The sequence below is a fragment of the Lutzomyia longipalpis genome, chromosome 1, assembly GCF_024334085.1.
Source record: "Lutzomyia longipalpis isolate SR_M1_2022 chromosome 1, ASM2433408v1".
Lineage (NCBI taxonomy): Eukaryota > Metazoa > Arthropoda > Insecta > Diptera > Psychodidae > Lutzomyia > Lutzomyia longipalpis.
In genome coordinates, this window is record NC_074707.1 from 36,139,053 (window position 1) to 36,152,932 (window position 13,880).

General features: G+C 37.9%; 2 protein-coding genes across 3 annotated transcripts in view; one reads left to right on the plus strand and one right to left on the minus strand.

The window, feature by feature from the left end:
- Positions 1-13,657, minus strand: part of LOC129790148 (coiled-coil domain-containing protein lobo) — a 101,237-nt gene extending 87,580 nt beyond the window's left edge. The window contains exon 1 of the mRNA XM_055827521.1: positions 13,127-13,657. Coding sequence (XP_055683496.1) covers positions 13,127-13,657 — 531 coding nt within the window. The remainder of the gene's footprint in view (positions 1-13,126) is intronic.
- On the plus strand, positions 1,605-11,465 carry LOC129787037 (protein distal antenna). Of its 2 annotated transcripts, none has more exons than XM_055822330.1 (3): positions 1,605-1,933; positions 1,999-2,318; positions 8,618-11,465. In XM_055822330.1, exon 3 carries the CDS (start codon positions 8,634-8,636, stop codon positions 10,578-10,580), a length of 1,947 nt encoding a protein of 648 aa, XP_055678305.1. In that variant the 5' UTR covers positions 1,605-1,933; positions 1,999-2,318; positions 8,618-8,633; the 3' UTR covers positions 10,581-11,465. The 2 variants fall into 2 exon arrangements, with proteins under 2 accessions (XP_055678305.1, XP_055678306.1); XM_055822331.1 differs by having other exon boundaries at positions 1,626-1,933; positions 2,016-2,318.
- Positions 13,658-13,880: the final 223 nt, after the last annotated feature.

A 13,880-nucleotide genomic window follows, 5' to 3' on the forward strand; every position in this document is an offset into this window, starting at 1 on the left:
AGCTCTTCAATGATTTTTTTTATTCCAAAAAGTTTAAAAGAAGACTTTCTCAAGAAAAAGCTTTGTTAAAGTGCTTATTTTAACGTTGAAAAAATTACTTCAATTTTATGTCAAGAAAAATCTTTAAAAAAAATTTAAGAAATCTCCTCAAAAGATTTATATATTCAAAGATTGTTTATCTGAATTAAGATTATTTTCATAATCAATTTTTGAGGCAAATATTTAGAAATATTCTGGATAGTTATAGATATAGATCATTTATATTCTGAAGAAATTAGAAAAAAACCAAAGAAATAAATCTTTGAATGATAAAAATGCAACAAAAACTAAAGAAAAAAAGAAAATATGTTCAATAAAACACTAAAATAAACACACTAATACGGGTAAAAAGTTTTTAACTTTGTTTAAACTTTATTATATTTTTTTTTAATTAAAAATAAATTAAATAAGAATAATTTGATAATTCTAGAGTTAATTTTAACTTACTTACAACCTCAATTAATGCTCAAAATATTAGTTGGTGTTCCACTTCGTGGCCAACTTTTAATTTTTATGCTAAAAATAAGTACATATCCAAACTTGACTGCAATGTTTCTATATTTATTTTGAAATATTCGGCAATAAATTAAGAAATAAACTCCATTTTATCCAAAGTTTCATGAAAAAATGTCCTCATTATTTTCCGTTTTGATAAAACACTAATATAATATCTCAACTTTACATTATCTAAAAAATTAAAGTTCAATGAAAGAAATTCGTCAAAGAATTCATTTTTCTCCAAAGTATCGAACTTCTATTCAAAAGCTGCGTGTATCCTTTTCTTTCAGCGTATCTCCTTTGAAGGGCAATATATATTTTTCTCACCAACTACTTGTATGTACATATATTATTTTTCTTTCCCTCAAAAGAGATTGCATTCCCTCCATTGCAGCGTGTATATATGCCATTTTTCCTGGAATCGAAATCTAACATTCCACACGCATTTATTGCCCTCTCTTTCATTTCTTTTCTCCCCCTTTTCCCAGAATGTTCGTGAAATTTCGCGATGCCTCACAAACCTCGTCATTTTTGTAACATTCCGAAAATTAGGAGAAAGAAGAAAGAACGCCAAATGGGCCGTGCCCGGTGGTGATCGCTGTGAAAGAGATGGGTCGATCACCATAGAGACGACGGGTACTGCTGGGTGCATTGTATGTATATTGGCAATTTTTGACCCATTTTTCACCATTTCAGGTAGATTACCAACGGAAATGATCTCTAATTGCTTGGCTGGGAGTTTATTTGGGTGATAGATTGGGTGGTGAATGAGGTAGTGCATGAGGTGGTGTGGATGGGGTTGAATGAGGATGAGAATTGGGGGAGTAGAGAAAAAAATAAAATTGGAGCCACTTATTGGGGCAGCACTGCCCCTGAATTCAACCCTGCCGGTCTCCATTCGACCCAACTCATACCCCGGCTCTGGGTTTTGCCGTCCCAACGGATACGCGGGTCGCGAGAACGACGAAGGCGAAGGCATTGGCTGGCCAGCACACATACACACTCACAGCTGCCACGGGGGAAAACACACACCGAGAGAGACGGAGAGTACGAAGAGTGGTCTGTGTGCGAGAATATATAGCACACATCAGTTTAGTTTCCCTCCTAGCAGTCAGAGACCCGCCAAACTTGGAAGAGTAAGGACTGCAAATACAATCTTGGAAGGATACAATACAAGCATTTCCTCAGTGCTTTTAGTTCAACAGTGGCGGTCGTCCGAGTTGGTCGTGTGGACAGTGTTGTGCTTTTAACTCATATATATAACACAGAAATATATATAGCACATCTTGAGATCACAGTGCTCAAAGTGAGTGGAATATTTTCTTAGAGCAATCAACAAAAAAGAAAAATATCGCAAAACCACCCACATTTTGCGAACAATTTGTTCAACCACGAGGCAAGTCTTGAAGACTCTGTGTGAGGGAATATTATTATTTATTTTTTCTTCTTCTTGTGCTCAAGTGCGAAACATTTTGCAGAAGGAAGAGAACAGATGAAAAGAAAGTTTGTGTAAAACGCTTTTTTTGAGGCCAAAGTAGAAGAGATAAAGTGCAAGTGAGGGATAAATCTATCGCGCCGCAGCGGAGTTTCAGCGATAAATTATCAACAAAAAAAAAAGAGTTTGTGCACAAAAGCGATCCGGTGGAACCTGCTGACCCCGACCATTCTGTGGGCAACAGCTTAATTAAATGATTGTGTGAGAAGTAGCATCAGCCAAAAAAGACCCCATCGAATTTGCACGAGTATAGCGGTGAATTTGGAGCAACGTACGACATTCGCAAGTGAGTTGAATTTCCAACAAATCAATTGATCTTCTTTCCTCATATTGCAAGACCTCCCCTATTCTTTTTTTTTTTCTTTTGAACCACGCTGTGCAATTTTTGAACTTTTCTCAACTTTTTCTTGAGATATTTTTTTCCTTGTCTTTTTTTCCTTGCAAATTCCACGGTATTCACCTATCTTATTCGCATAAGAAAACTCCCTCCCCCCGCTCCACCACCCCCCGTGAAAGCGCAACATCCCACACTCCCATCGCGGGAGAAGAAGCGTTTGGTGGAAAAGTGCGGCGCCACGACCACGGAGCTTTTCTCTCTGTCGTCTTTTCGCAAATTGAAATATTTAGCATATCTCTCCCTCTGGTGGGGACAAGTGTGCAAAATTTAAGACGCGCGTGATTCGTTCTAAATTATTTCCGGACGCGAATCCAGCTTCTCTTCTTTTTTTTTCACGCCACCACCATCACCCGCCCCTCCCGGATAATCGCATTTACAGTCGCATAAGGCTCAACCCATCCCCCCCTGAAAAGTGGGTGAGAGAAGTCCCACGCAGCATAACTTTTGCTTTTTATCCCCGTTTTTCCTCGTTTTTTTTTCCTCGCCTTCTCTCTCCGCGAAATTGCAACCCAAACCACCCACGGTGCCAAACCCCCGGGGTCGGGTAATTCTCTGCCAAGAAAACACACGTCCTGTGCGCCAGGATATAATTTTCCTTAAATTCTGGCGAGTGAGATCCAAGCAGCGAGTGGGCGAGGGATGCGAGGCGTGATGCTGAAATGAAAATCACCCCCCAAAACACACCCCACCGCCATGACCTCGGGTTGGGGTTCTTTTTCTTAGTGTGTCTTATATAACTACTATGCTACACCTTCAACTCGCTCTGAATTTCGCGGGTAGAGTTGTATTGTAATTCATTGATTTTTTTCTTTATTTAAAATGTATTTTGGAAAAACCCCAAAGAACTTATAAACTGCAAAATTCTAGAAGGTAATTAACTTCTTTTGAGATTAAAAATCACTCAACGGGAGTTAATCTCTGGGTAGCATTTCTTATCATCACACCGGCGGTGGTCGTTTAAGGTGAAGAAAAACCCTAAAATCCAGGCAATTTAGAACAAGAAGAACAACACGGTCATTTTGAGGACGTTTTCAGACGGTTTTCAAATGCAAAAGTTAGCTTACCGGGCGGTGGTAAAAAAAAAAAAAGAAAGCAAATGAGGGTCATGTACCTGAAATTTGCATGGGATTAACCAGGGACTTGATGATGGTCTATTGGCGTCAATAAACACATTTTAAGTGACTCGATAACGAAGCCAGAAATATTCAAAATGCAACCGACGGGGGATTAGGAAAATTTTGGGATACAATAGCGAAAAGCACGTTGCTCTAATATTGCAGGCAAAAGTTTAAGTTGAATTTCCAAGAATGCTAATTTCTTCAGAAAAATGCCTCAAATAAAAATCCAAGAGTCATTAAGGAGGGTATTTGGAAGTTTGCTCTGCTGAAAAATCAAAAACATTTTGAATGCAGCAAAAACAGAGAGAAAAATAATTTTTAACTTCTTTTAGAATTTTTTACCCAAGAAATTGCCGTTTTTAGTCAAATTCACATATTTTAGTTAGACGTGAATTTAAATAAAAACGGGTGGGCTACAATCAGATAATTTTGAGTACACCTACATAAGTTCTAATTTAAATAGGAAATAAAAAATTTTATGTTTTTTGCATAAGTAATAATATTTATTTAACTGATGAGCATATAATGAGGGAATGCTACATTTTTAAATAATTCTACATAAAAAGACAGAAAGCATAAATAAGGGTTTAATAATTATTATTACTCATAGGATTATAAGAAAATGATGCAGCTAAAAATCAAAAATTTCCTTTTTAAAAAATTTTAGCTAGAGTTTTCTAATCCTTTCGCTTCGTTATTAGGACACTTTTGTAATTCTCCACAGAATACATATTTATTAAAAGGATAGAAGGACACAGGTAGATAGCGAGAGAAAGGTACAGGGTAATAAAGCAAAGTGTTAAAGAAACCCCTTAAACATTGCAAACACAATCGGGGGACTCACATAAGATAGTAAGACAGCATGTATGTTGCGAATGCTGTAAACAAGTAAGCGTAAGTACATAAATTTGTTACTTGCCACAGCAAATGCCGTATTTACCTTTAAAATTATGTCTTCACACGTAGTACGAAAAAAAAACATTTTATCTACATACGTAAAGTGACGTAACGTAACGTATCTGCATACGATTTTGCATTAATGTGAATTCTTTAAATATTTTACGCTGCAACATCTTATTTTTTTCTAAGATTTTTAGGTTTTCTGATTTTCCAAGAAATTATTATCTATATAATAAAGAAAGGTCTGTTTGTTGGTAATCTTCGTGTCTGTACAGCTATACAAATCTACACCGTTTGACCGATCGCGATGAAATTTGGTACAGAGGCCCCTTATAACAGGCGGTTTCAGATTGCCGTATTCATTTTCCCCCCAAAGCCCCCCTTCAGGTAGCCCTCATAGAGATTTCATGCAGTTTTTGCAAATTTTAGAATTTGGCGCCTAAAGTGTTGTATGAAATTGATTTCTTCTCTTTCCGAAATTTTTCCCCGGGATTTATATGTGGCCTCAATCAAACCATCACAATGTTTTTTCCCCTAAAATTTGCGCGAAGCGCAACAAATCCCCGCGAAGCGGGGCGAGGTAAATTGGAGCGAAGCGACAATTTACCTCGTTATTATTATAAAAAAAATAAATCTTCATCTTTTTCCAATAACATTAAAAAAATTGTTTCTTCATTTGAAAATTTTCCTAAAAGAACTAACAATTGAATTTAAAATGATATAAAAATTTAAATATATCTTTTATCAAGTTTGAAAAAACCTTAACTTTTACAATAAAAAATAAAAAGAGATTTTTATTAAATAGAAAAATTCCATTAAGAATATGAATAGATATCTAAATTAATTTATGAATTTTATCTCTTTAATTTTGATTTAAAATATTATGTTTATTATACATAATTTTTAACTATAAAAAACAAGTTTCTTTGTTATTGAGCTTAAACAAGACTATGGGAAAATTTTTGTTCATAAAGCACTAGAGCTTTTAAATTAATTTTCCAATTCATTAAATCTAATGCAACTTTCTTGGCTTTTCTTTAGTTTTCCTACAAATTTATTAGTCTCAAATCTTTGTTTTTTTTTGTTTTAAATTAAATCTAAATTTTCGGTTTTCTCTCTTCCAACTAACTAACAAATAATAGGGATATAGGAGTTATTTTTTTTTCAAAATCAATTAATTTAAAAAGAAAATCAGGTACACTGCAGAGCCTTTTCCCTTTCAAATTTTTGATACAAAGCCCCTCATCCCAGTTTTTCCCGTTTCTGTGTATACATAAACTTGGTATAGCTTGGTGCTATGTTGCCCACTATTTATGTCATGAGCCACCCTCATGCCGGCAAGAAGTCGTCGTCCAATTCGCCAGCATAATTTTCTGTGGCCGCTTTTTTTGCGGAGCAGCGCAAAAAAAAGCGAATGAAAAGAATGTGTGAGTGTAATGCGCGAATCCGACTACGTGACTTGAAGTCGCGATAATTCAGTCCCTATTTGCTGCTTGACTACCCTCCGTGCCCTCCAACCGGACGATTCGGAGTGGTTTTTTTTCCAGCAGGGTATGTGTGTGCAGAAAATGGGGGTCGTTTTTGGGGAGGGTAGTACGTGGAGAGAACGCGATGTGGCTGCCGGCTGTGCAGTGAAGCGGACAGCTCTATAAGCTCTGGGGGGAACGTTGCAGAGAGGGAAAAAAAGAGCTTTTGCCACACACGTGAAAGTGGGTGCTCAACCCCGCGGTGTTTTCACTCCAAATTTCTCACCAATTTTTCCCCAATTACGTATACGCTTTTCCCGTGTCTAAAAATCACTCCGACAACGGTGCAGGCTTAACGGGCGAAGAGGGGGATGGAAGGAAGCTCAACACTGGGCTTGCAACTTGTTGAACAAATCCCGCAAATCAAAAGCTTCTCTGTCAATGAATTTAATCGATGGCAATGTCCCAGCGCCCCCAAATCTGATTGTTTATCGTTGATGAATGGCTATGTAATGGGGGAATTGTGGGGTACAAAGGGGTGAAGTATGGGGTGTTTGGGGTTTGATGTAAGGGGGGCGTGTTGTGTGTGTGGAAAATCTGTGAAAATCCCAAACGACGACGCACGTTTTCCGGCTTCCAAAACTCTCTCGTGTGAAAAGCTCTCGTGTCGCCCTTCGAATTGCGAGAGCTTCCACAGGCCCAGAGACAAGTTCACGATTACTGTGGTGCTGCACACCACCAGTCAGTTGAGCGTCGTTGTTGGGAGGTTTTGTAAGAGTCAAAATAGAGAGGGTGAGCGCGCATACATAGGGCGAGGGAGCTTTTTCTTTTGGGTGAGTTTGACTGGCTTTTTTTTCACCTACTCTGCCAGGAAACTTTTTCTCCCAACCCCCTCACACCCGCACCGGGAGTCCATGTAATTGTACAATTTTGTAAATATATTGACTGCGACTGCGCCAGTCATTTTCCACATTTCCGAGTCACACACATAAACTTGATACTCTCACCCATTTTATGTATTATAAAATATTTTATGTACGAGACACACAAAACCGAAAGTAAAAGTCCTCTCACCCAGAAAGCTCCAGAGTGGGTGGGCTCTGTACATAGGAAAAGTAGAAAAGTCAGACGAACTTTTTCAAATGCAATAAATTTTTAGTATTACACTCACACTGCAGAAGGGCACAATCCCAAAGGGCAGACGCAGAGAAAGTTGTATGGAAGGAAGTGCACTGCACTCCTTCTGTCCACTCATATGGGGTTTGCTACTTTTTCTCCTTTCTTCCATTTGATGGTTTGGGGGTGACTTTGGGATGACTTGGGTGATTGATGGTGCGAATGCAGAGAGACTTTGGGATAGTAGGTCAAACATCACATGTTTTTTTATGCTGCCGCACACAAAGCGTACAACTCAAAACGAACCCCTCTCGTGGCTCTTTTTTGTGGCCTGTTCCCTACTTCTCATTCATCACCAACTCGCGCGTCCGCGAATTTATTCACTGCCGTGTCCAGCTGCACAGGACACACAGGAAGAGAGGCAAAAAAAAACTCCAAAGCACCCCTTTAGGCACATTCCACAGGCAATCCTCACACAGCATCCACTAAAGCGGTAGTAGAGAGAATGTCCATGCCAAAGAGGAATATACGGAGCGACAGAAGTTGATAACTTTCAGCTGTGGCTGTCCTATATTAAGTTTTTATTGGTTGAAAAGCCATAACATGCTTTCATTCATCGCATTGTTACGGTGTGGGCAAATAAATAACGCTCGGCGAACGAAGGGAGTATATAGAAAAGTTGGAGAAATAAAAGAGGGGTAAAGTATCGTGTGAAATATAATGGGGAAAATGTGGAACAGAGATTCTCTACACATAGAGAAACGTATAGAATGCTACCACGTGCTTTTTTAAAGGGGCCGACAGTAATCCTCCCCGTGTACTCTCACTCATTTTTATGTTGAGCACAGCCACAATCATTCGCAACCGTGACTGTCGTAAAGATGATACCAGATGAGTGTTGAAGTTGCCCCCAAAAAAGTATTAGATTGAATTATTTCGGCAGCATAAACGTACTGCTACTGTTTACTGATCCGACTGATTCTCAAATATTTACTAATTCATCAATTTTATATAGCAAATATTTTACTGAATGTGGAAAAGAGAAAAAGAGATTTATGAATGAAAAACTCATTGAAGCTGAATTTAATACTTCTGGGGAAAGTTTGCATACTTTTAGGCGCACTTTGATAGTGAGTTATGGGAATCTCTTGTACCGACGGCATTTCTTCTTCTCAAGTGTGGGACGATTTATTTTGAATTTAGTCAAGTCGGAAGATTTTCTTTAGGAAAAATCATTTAAATATAACAAAAAATAAAGGAAAAGTTGGTAATTTTTTAAATAAAATTTTAAAAAAATTGCATAACAGCGTGGTTTAAAAATCAGACATAGAATTAAGTAAAGTTTTCCCTTTCCTGTCTTTTCCCTTCATTTTCTTAAGGTCTTGAAAATTATTGGCTGAATGATTAAGAAGTGGATGATTTCCATGAATATTAATAAAACTCTTAAAATTATTTCTAAAAAAAACTTTAACAATAAAGCTTCTAAATAAGTTTTTATAAACATTTTCATTAAAATCAAATCTCTAAAAAAGTAAAAAGCTTCCAACCAATATCTAACCAAAACTATTTCTTTTTTGTTTATTTGCAGATACTTTTCGTGGAACATGATGTCCACGGTGCCGGCGACGTCGAAGGGGAAGCGTCCCCTTCGACATCTAACAGCCAGCGACAAGATCGACGCCATCCAGCGGATTCACGATGGCGAGAGTAAGGCTTCTGTGGCGCGTGACATTGGCGTACCGGAGTCAACTCTGCGTGGATGGTGCAAGAATGAAGAAAAGCTTCGCTATATGTCCCGCCAATCCACCCCTGATAAACCAACAGCGGACAAAATGATGGATAAACTCGATGCAGCTCTTGTTGCTGCTGCAGCAGCATCGGAGTTGCTTAATGGCCCACCGGAGAAGCGACAAAAGCTGGACACATCCCTCCCGCTTAACTTCTCCGCAAATGGGAAGCTAAAGTACGATGATCCGTACAAGAGATCTTCACTCAATGGGCTGGATTTGAGTGATCACAAAGGGCTCAATGGGAGTGAGCTGCACCTCAATGGATTGGGTGCAGACTACAGTACATTCGCCAAGACGGCAGCTGATCTGTCTGCAATGCAGGGCAAAAGCAAGGATATGAGTCTCAAAGGGTATGGTGCTGATCTGTCAAAGCCCAATGATCCATCAAAGGCAGATCTCTCAATGGCAGCCATTAGTCCACTGTCCAATCTCACACAATTCTCCTCAGTGGGTGGCTTGGGTACCAGCCCACTTGCTCTCAGCTTCAATGACATTGCTGCCAACCTGAATATCCTGGCTCAGCTGCAGAATCCCGCACTTGCTGGAATGTCTGGTTTGGGATCACTAAGTTCCTCATCGCAATCACTTCGCTCTGCACGCCCCAAGAGCTCAACAGCGCAGAGTGTTCGAAGTGATCTGGAGAAGAATCAAGGATTGACAGTGAAGAATTTGGCCAAGCTGCAGCATAAGAATTCAGTTTCGGCAGCAAATGATTTGCTGAGCATGGGGCTCGATAAGGGCAAATACAAGATGACTAGCCCATCTGGGCTGAATCGTGATGCTCCCATGGATGATTCACTGTGGTACTGGCTAAAGTCGCAACAATCAATGCTCGGGATCGGTAGCCTGTACTCCGCCATGCCCCAAACTTCTAGTCCGCTGCGATCTACGCCGCCATCTCAGAGCATGGCTGCCAATCACACTCCTACCCCACCTGTGACATCATCCCCGCAGATCACGCCACCTTCGTCAACGCCATCTGGCGCCTCCGATGATGCCAAGAATCAGATGTGGCTGTGGAATTGGTACAAATCCATGGGTGCCAGCTTGATGGGGAATGACAAGCAATACATGCAGCCGCAGACTTCTGTGAGTGGCTCCAGTCCTGGTATGGGACAATTGCCGCACTCTACGAATGGGATGCTAAATGGGGGATCAAAGCAGCAGAATCTCTACAATAACATCCTCTTCTCGCAGCTGACAAAGAACGAAGCAATTGTAACCAAGACAGAACCAGAAGATCTATCGCAACACCCACCGGTTTCACAGTCTGCAACTACAACTGCAACATCGGGCGAAGAGGAGCGGCTACAGGCGGAGGAGACACACATTACACCCTTGCCATTGGCTTCGGATACGTCATCCACGGCGAAGGAGGATGCCGAAGAGAGTGGGAAGATCAGCGAATCCCCAAATCCGGATGCAAATGGCGGTGGTGCAACTTCTAGTGCTGCAGAAGGAACTCCAGATGAGAAGTCATTGACAAAGGTGCGTGCTGTGCTCGATGATCTTCTCTTTCACAACAACAACAATGAGATTAAGAGTGAGGGTTCAGCGGCATCAAGCCCTGAGTGTAGCGTAGGTTATGTAGAAGCAGTGGAGCATGGTGAGAAGTTCCTGCAGTGGCTGGAAACATGCAGTGATCCCAATATCACGGCAATGCAGGTGATGCAATTCCGCTACCTGCTGCAGAGTATTCGATTGAGCCTCAATCGTTCCACACGGGAAGAGCCACGCGTGAAGATCCGCCGGCGTAAATAGGGTCAACCCCACCGAGCCGCGTCGCCAGGGACTGATGAGGAACCCGACGACGAAGACACGGACAGCTGGTATGATGACTTCAACGAGGAGGAGGATGACGATATGGCGGATGCGGTGGAGGATGACTTCGAAAACAACGAAGACACCCAACATGAACTCTTTTACCCACCATCTCCGATCTAAGGCAACCAAACGGGGACAGCCTGACTTCTTTGGAAAACCATTAAATTATGTAAATATCTAAACGCAGGAACTTCCAAAAAATCATGTTTTATGTGCATATAAATACTTATGTATAGAATTAAAAGAAAATGAAAAGAAACTGAAGAATCTCCTGTATACTCTATCCCACGCTAGTTGAATATTTCATGAAGAAAGAAAAAAATCTATAACTTAAAAAAAACTAATCAATAACCTAAAATCAATACTGTACCAATTACTTAGTAAGCTTCTCCTTCAGAATTCTTAATTTTTCAATTAACAAGAAAAAACTTTCTATGCTAAAAACTTTTCTTGAAATATCCCGAATAAAAAAATTTGTGTAGAATTTAGTGAATCGTACAAAAAATACGAATTTACCGTGAAATAAATGAAATGAAACTCAAAGATCTCCCAAAAAAATATACATTCAACAAATCCACTAAGAAAGAATCCAAAGATGAAATTCAAGTATTCAATTAATGTGTAATTTTATGGTATAAACGTAGAGGATGTTTGTAATAGCGATGAGGAAGATATCACATGTGAAGGATTTAGCTTAAAAATTAAAACTTAATATATCATGTAAATAGAAGAAGAAAAAAAATACATTTCAAAACTTATCGTTGAAGCATCACACTGAAATCACGTAAAAAATATATATCGCAATGTATCATGAAAAGAAAATGCATTTTAATATTAAGGTGAAATCCCCCCTGAGGACCTTTTTCTCCTCATCGTAGCTCAATTGCTTTACATTTATTTCGTAGACTGATTTTTTGTCGCAGTTCAAAGATTTTTTAGTTGGAAATTTTATTTTTAATAAAAATATTTTATTTTTCGGTCAACCATCCCCGAAGTTCTTTGACTGACCAAACATTTATTTTTTTTTGATAACTCTTAAATAATGTAAATTTTTTTATAAAAAATATTTTTGTTGTGATTTTACTGTAGAGTTAAAATGTATAAAATAATTATTATTACAAAAAAAACTAAAGAATATGTGAATCGTTGAATTGAGATAAAAAAAACTGCAAAAGATATGCTCATAAAATGCCAAAATAAATTTTGCTTCCGGAAGGGTGGTGGGTGGCTAAAACTCATACCCCTTCCGGATATACTTATTGATAAAAAAAGAAAAGAAAATGAGATTAAATGGTATAATAAGGTTAAATAGTTAAGAATTTTGATCTATAGTGGAAAAAAAGAAGAAGATGTGAATTTCCAAATGAAGAAAAAACTATGTATATTAAAGGCAGAAATTGAATTTACCATTTATCTATCTTCATGTGATTATATCTTAAAGTGAAAGAATGTTACAAAAGATGGTAAATTACTGAATAAAATATTTCCTTTCAAAACACAACGGATTTTCTTTTATTCCGCAGGCACAATGGATGATTTTTTCAATGAGGTTCTTAATCGAAATATTCGTTTTCTTTATTATTCTACTCAAAATTTTATTTTTAGATATTTTATTTTTTAAGCTAATATTTATTATTTAATTTTTATTTTTTGGCCTTAAACAACGTCTAATTTTTTTTGATTAAATAAGTTATTGAAACACGATTCGAAAAATAAATATCGAAATATTTTTACAAAAGCCTTTTTAATGATTTTAAGGCATAATTCTTAGATTTTCAATGCTATTGTTAACACAACATAAACCGATAAAATTACTCAAAAATTATTTGTTCTGTGAAGTGTAAAAAAATAGTCAATCTTGACGAATATTTTACAAGATTGGTACCTAAATATTCTTTTCTTAATAAAAATAAAACGGTCTTTTATTATTTTTATTAAAATATTCGTTTGTTAAATATTTTCTTAAAAAAAAACATTTTTACTTCAAAGACTATAATTCATATCGGAATTCTTTTATTTCAGATTTTTTTAATAATCGAAAAGTTTAATCCTTGAAACCCTTTAAGCACCATAGAGTTAAAACTAGCAGAGAAAAACATAATATTTTCATTCACGAATTTTTAAAAAGTTTTTTTTTTCATTTCTTTAATGTAGTTATGCGTAACGAAAACAAGTTTGGGAGAACACAAAGATCTGTATCATTTCACTAATTTTAGAGTACTTACTCTAAGCTCTTTAAAACCTTTTACCAAATACACTAGTGATTTAAATAAATTCTTAGAATTTAATAAAAATTCACTTGAAAAGAAGAATATTTTCCCGAACAAAATATTTTTACGTTTTCTCGTGAATTGAAAAGGATTAAAATTAAGTAAAAGTGTGAGAAGGTTTAATTAAGTCCCACATTTTCACTGATTATTCCTTAGAAATTCCCTAAGAAAATATTAAAAAGCTCCATGCAAGAGAAAAGTAATTCGACTTACCATTTTCGTTGGTTCAGCGAGTGGTTCGTACTCAATGTGGTCTGCAACGAAGGACGAAATCTTCTCCCAGGAACCAATTAAGTCCGGATAATGCAAGGATGTGGGTCTGATTGTGGTGGAGACAAACTTCTGGACACCACATTCATTTTTGAGCGCCAAAATCAATGGCATTCGATCGATGTACTTCTCATTGTATTGTTGCCGAAAGTTCTCTGCAAACATCAAGATGACCTTCTCCTTGGCCGAGAGGGTGGTGTAGGATGGGGGGAAGTCACTGAATTCCTCGAATTTCGGATCTTTTGCCTCAGGGAAGCTCACATCGATAATTCCATTTTGTTTTTTCACTTCCATAAGCTGGTCGTTGGTCATTGTTCCATACGCCCATTTTGGGGTGATTTTTGGCACCACAACAACTTCTTCCGGGGGTTTTTCTTCATCCTTCATTGGCGTTGGGGAGACACTGCGAGGTCTCATTGATGTCCGCCGGGAGAAGCTTAATCCCGGCGTTAAGAGGGATGCTCTTACATCCATGGTTTCAATAGCACCCTGCGGAGAGCCGTCTAAGTCGTCGTTTTCCATTTTCTTTTATTTTTGTATTAAAAAAATCACTTTTGCACTATTTGAAAAACCGGTAGGTAATTTTTTAACGAAAGAAAATCACGAATATAATAAAACTTAATTGTTAAAATAAATAAAGTTCGATGGTTGTTATAGAAACGCATCAACCGTTTTAAAGGCGCCTTCAAAGCGACAT

Bases quoted from the DNA above. Each gene is read 5' to 3' on its own strand.
- LOC129787037 (XM_055822330.1), top strand. From the start codon at position 8,634: ATGATGTCCACGGTGCCGGCGACGTCGAAGGGGAAGCGTCCCCTTCGA.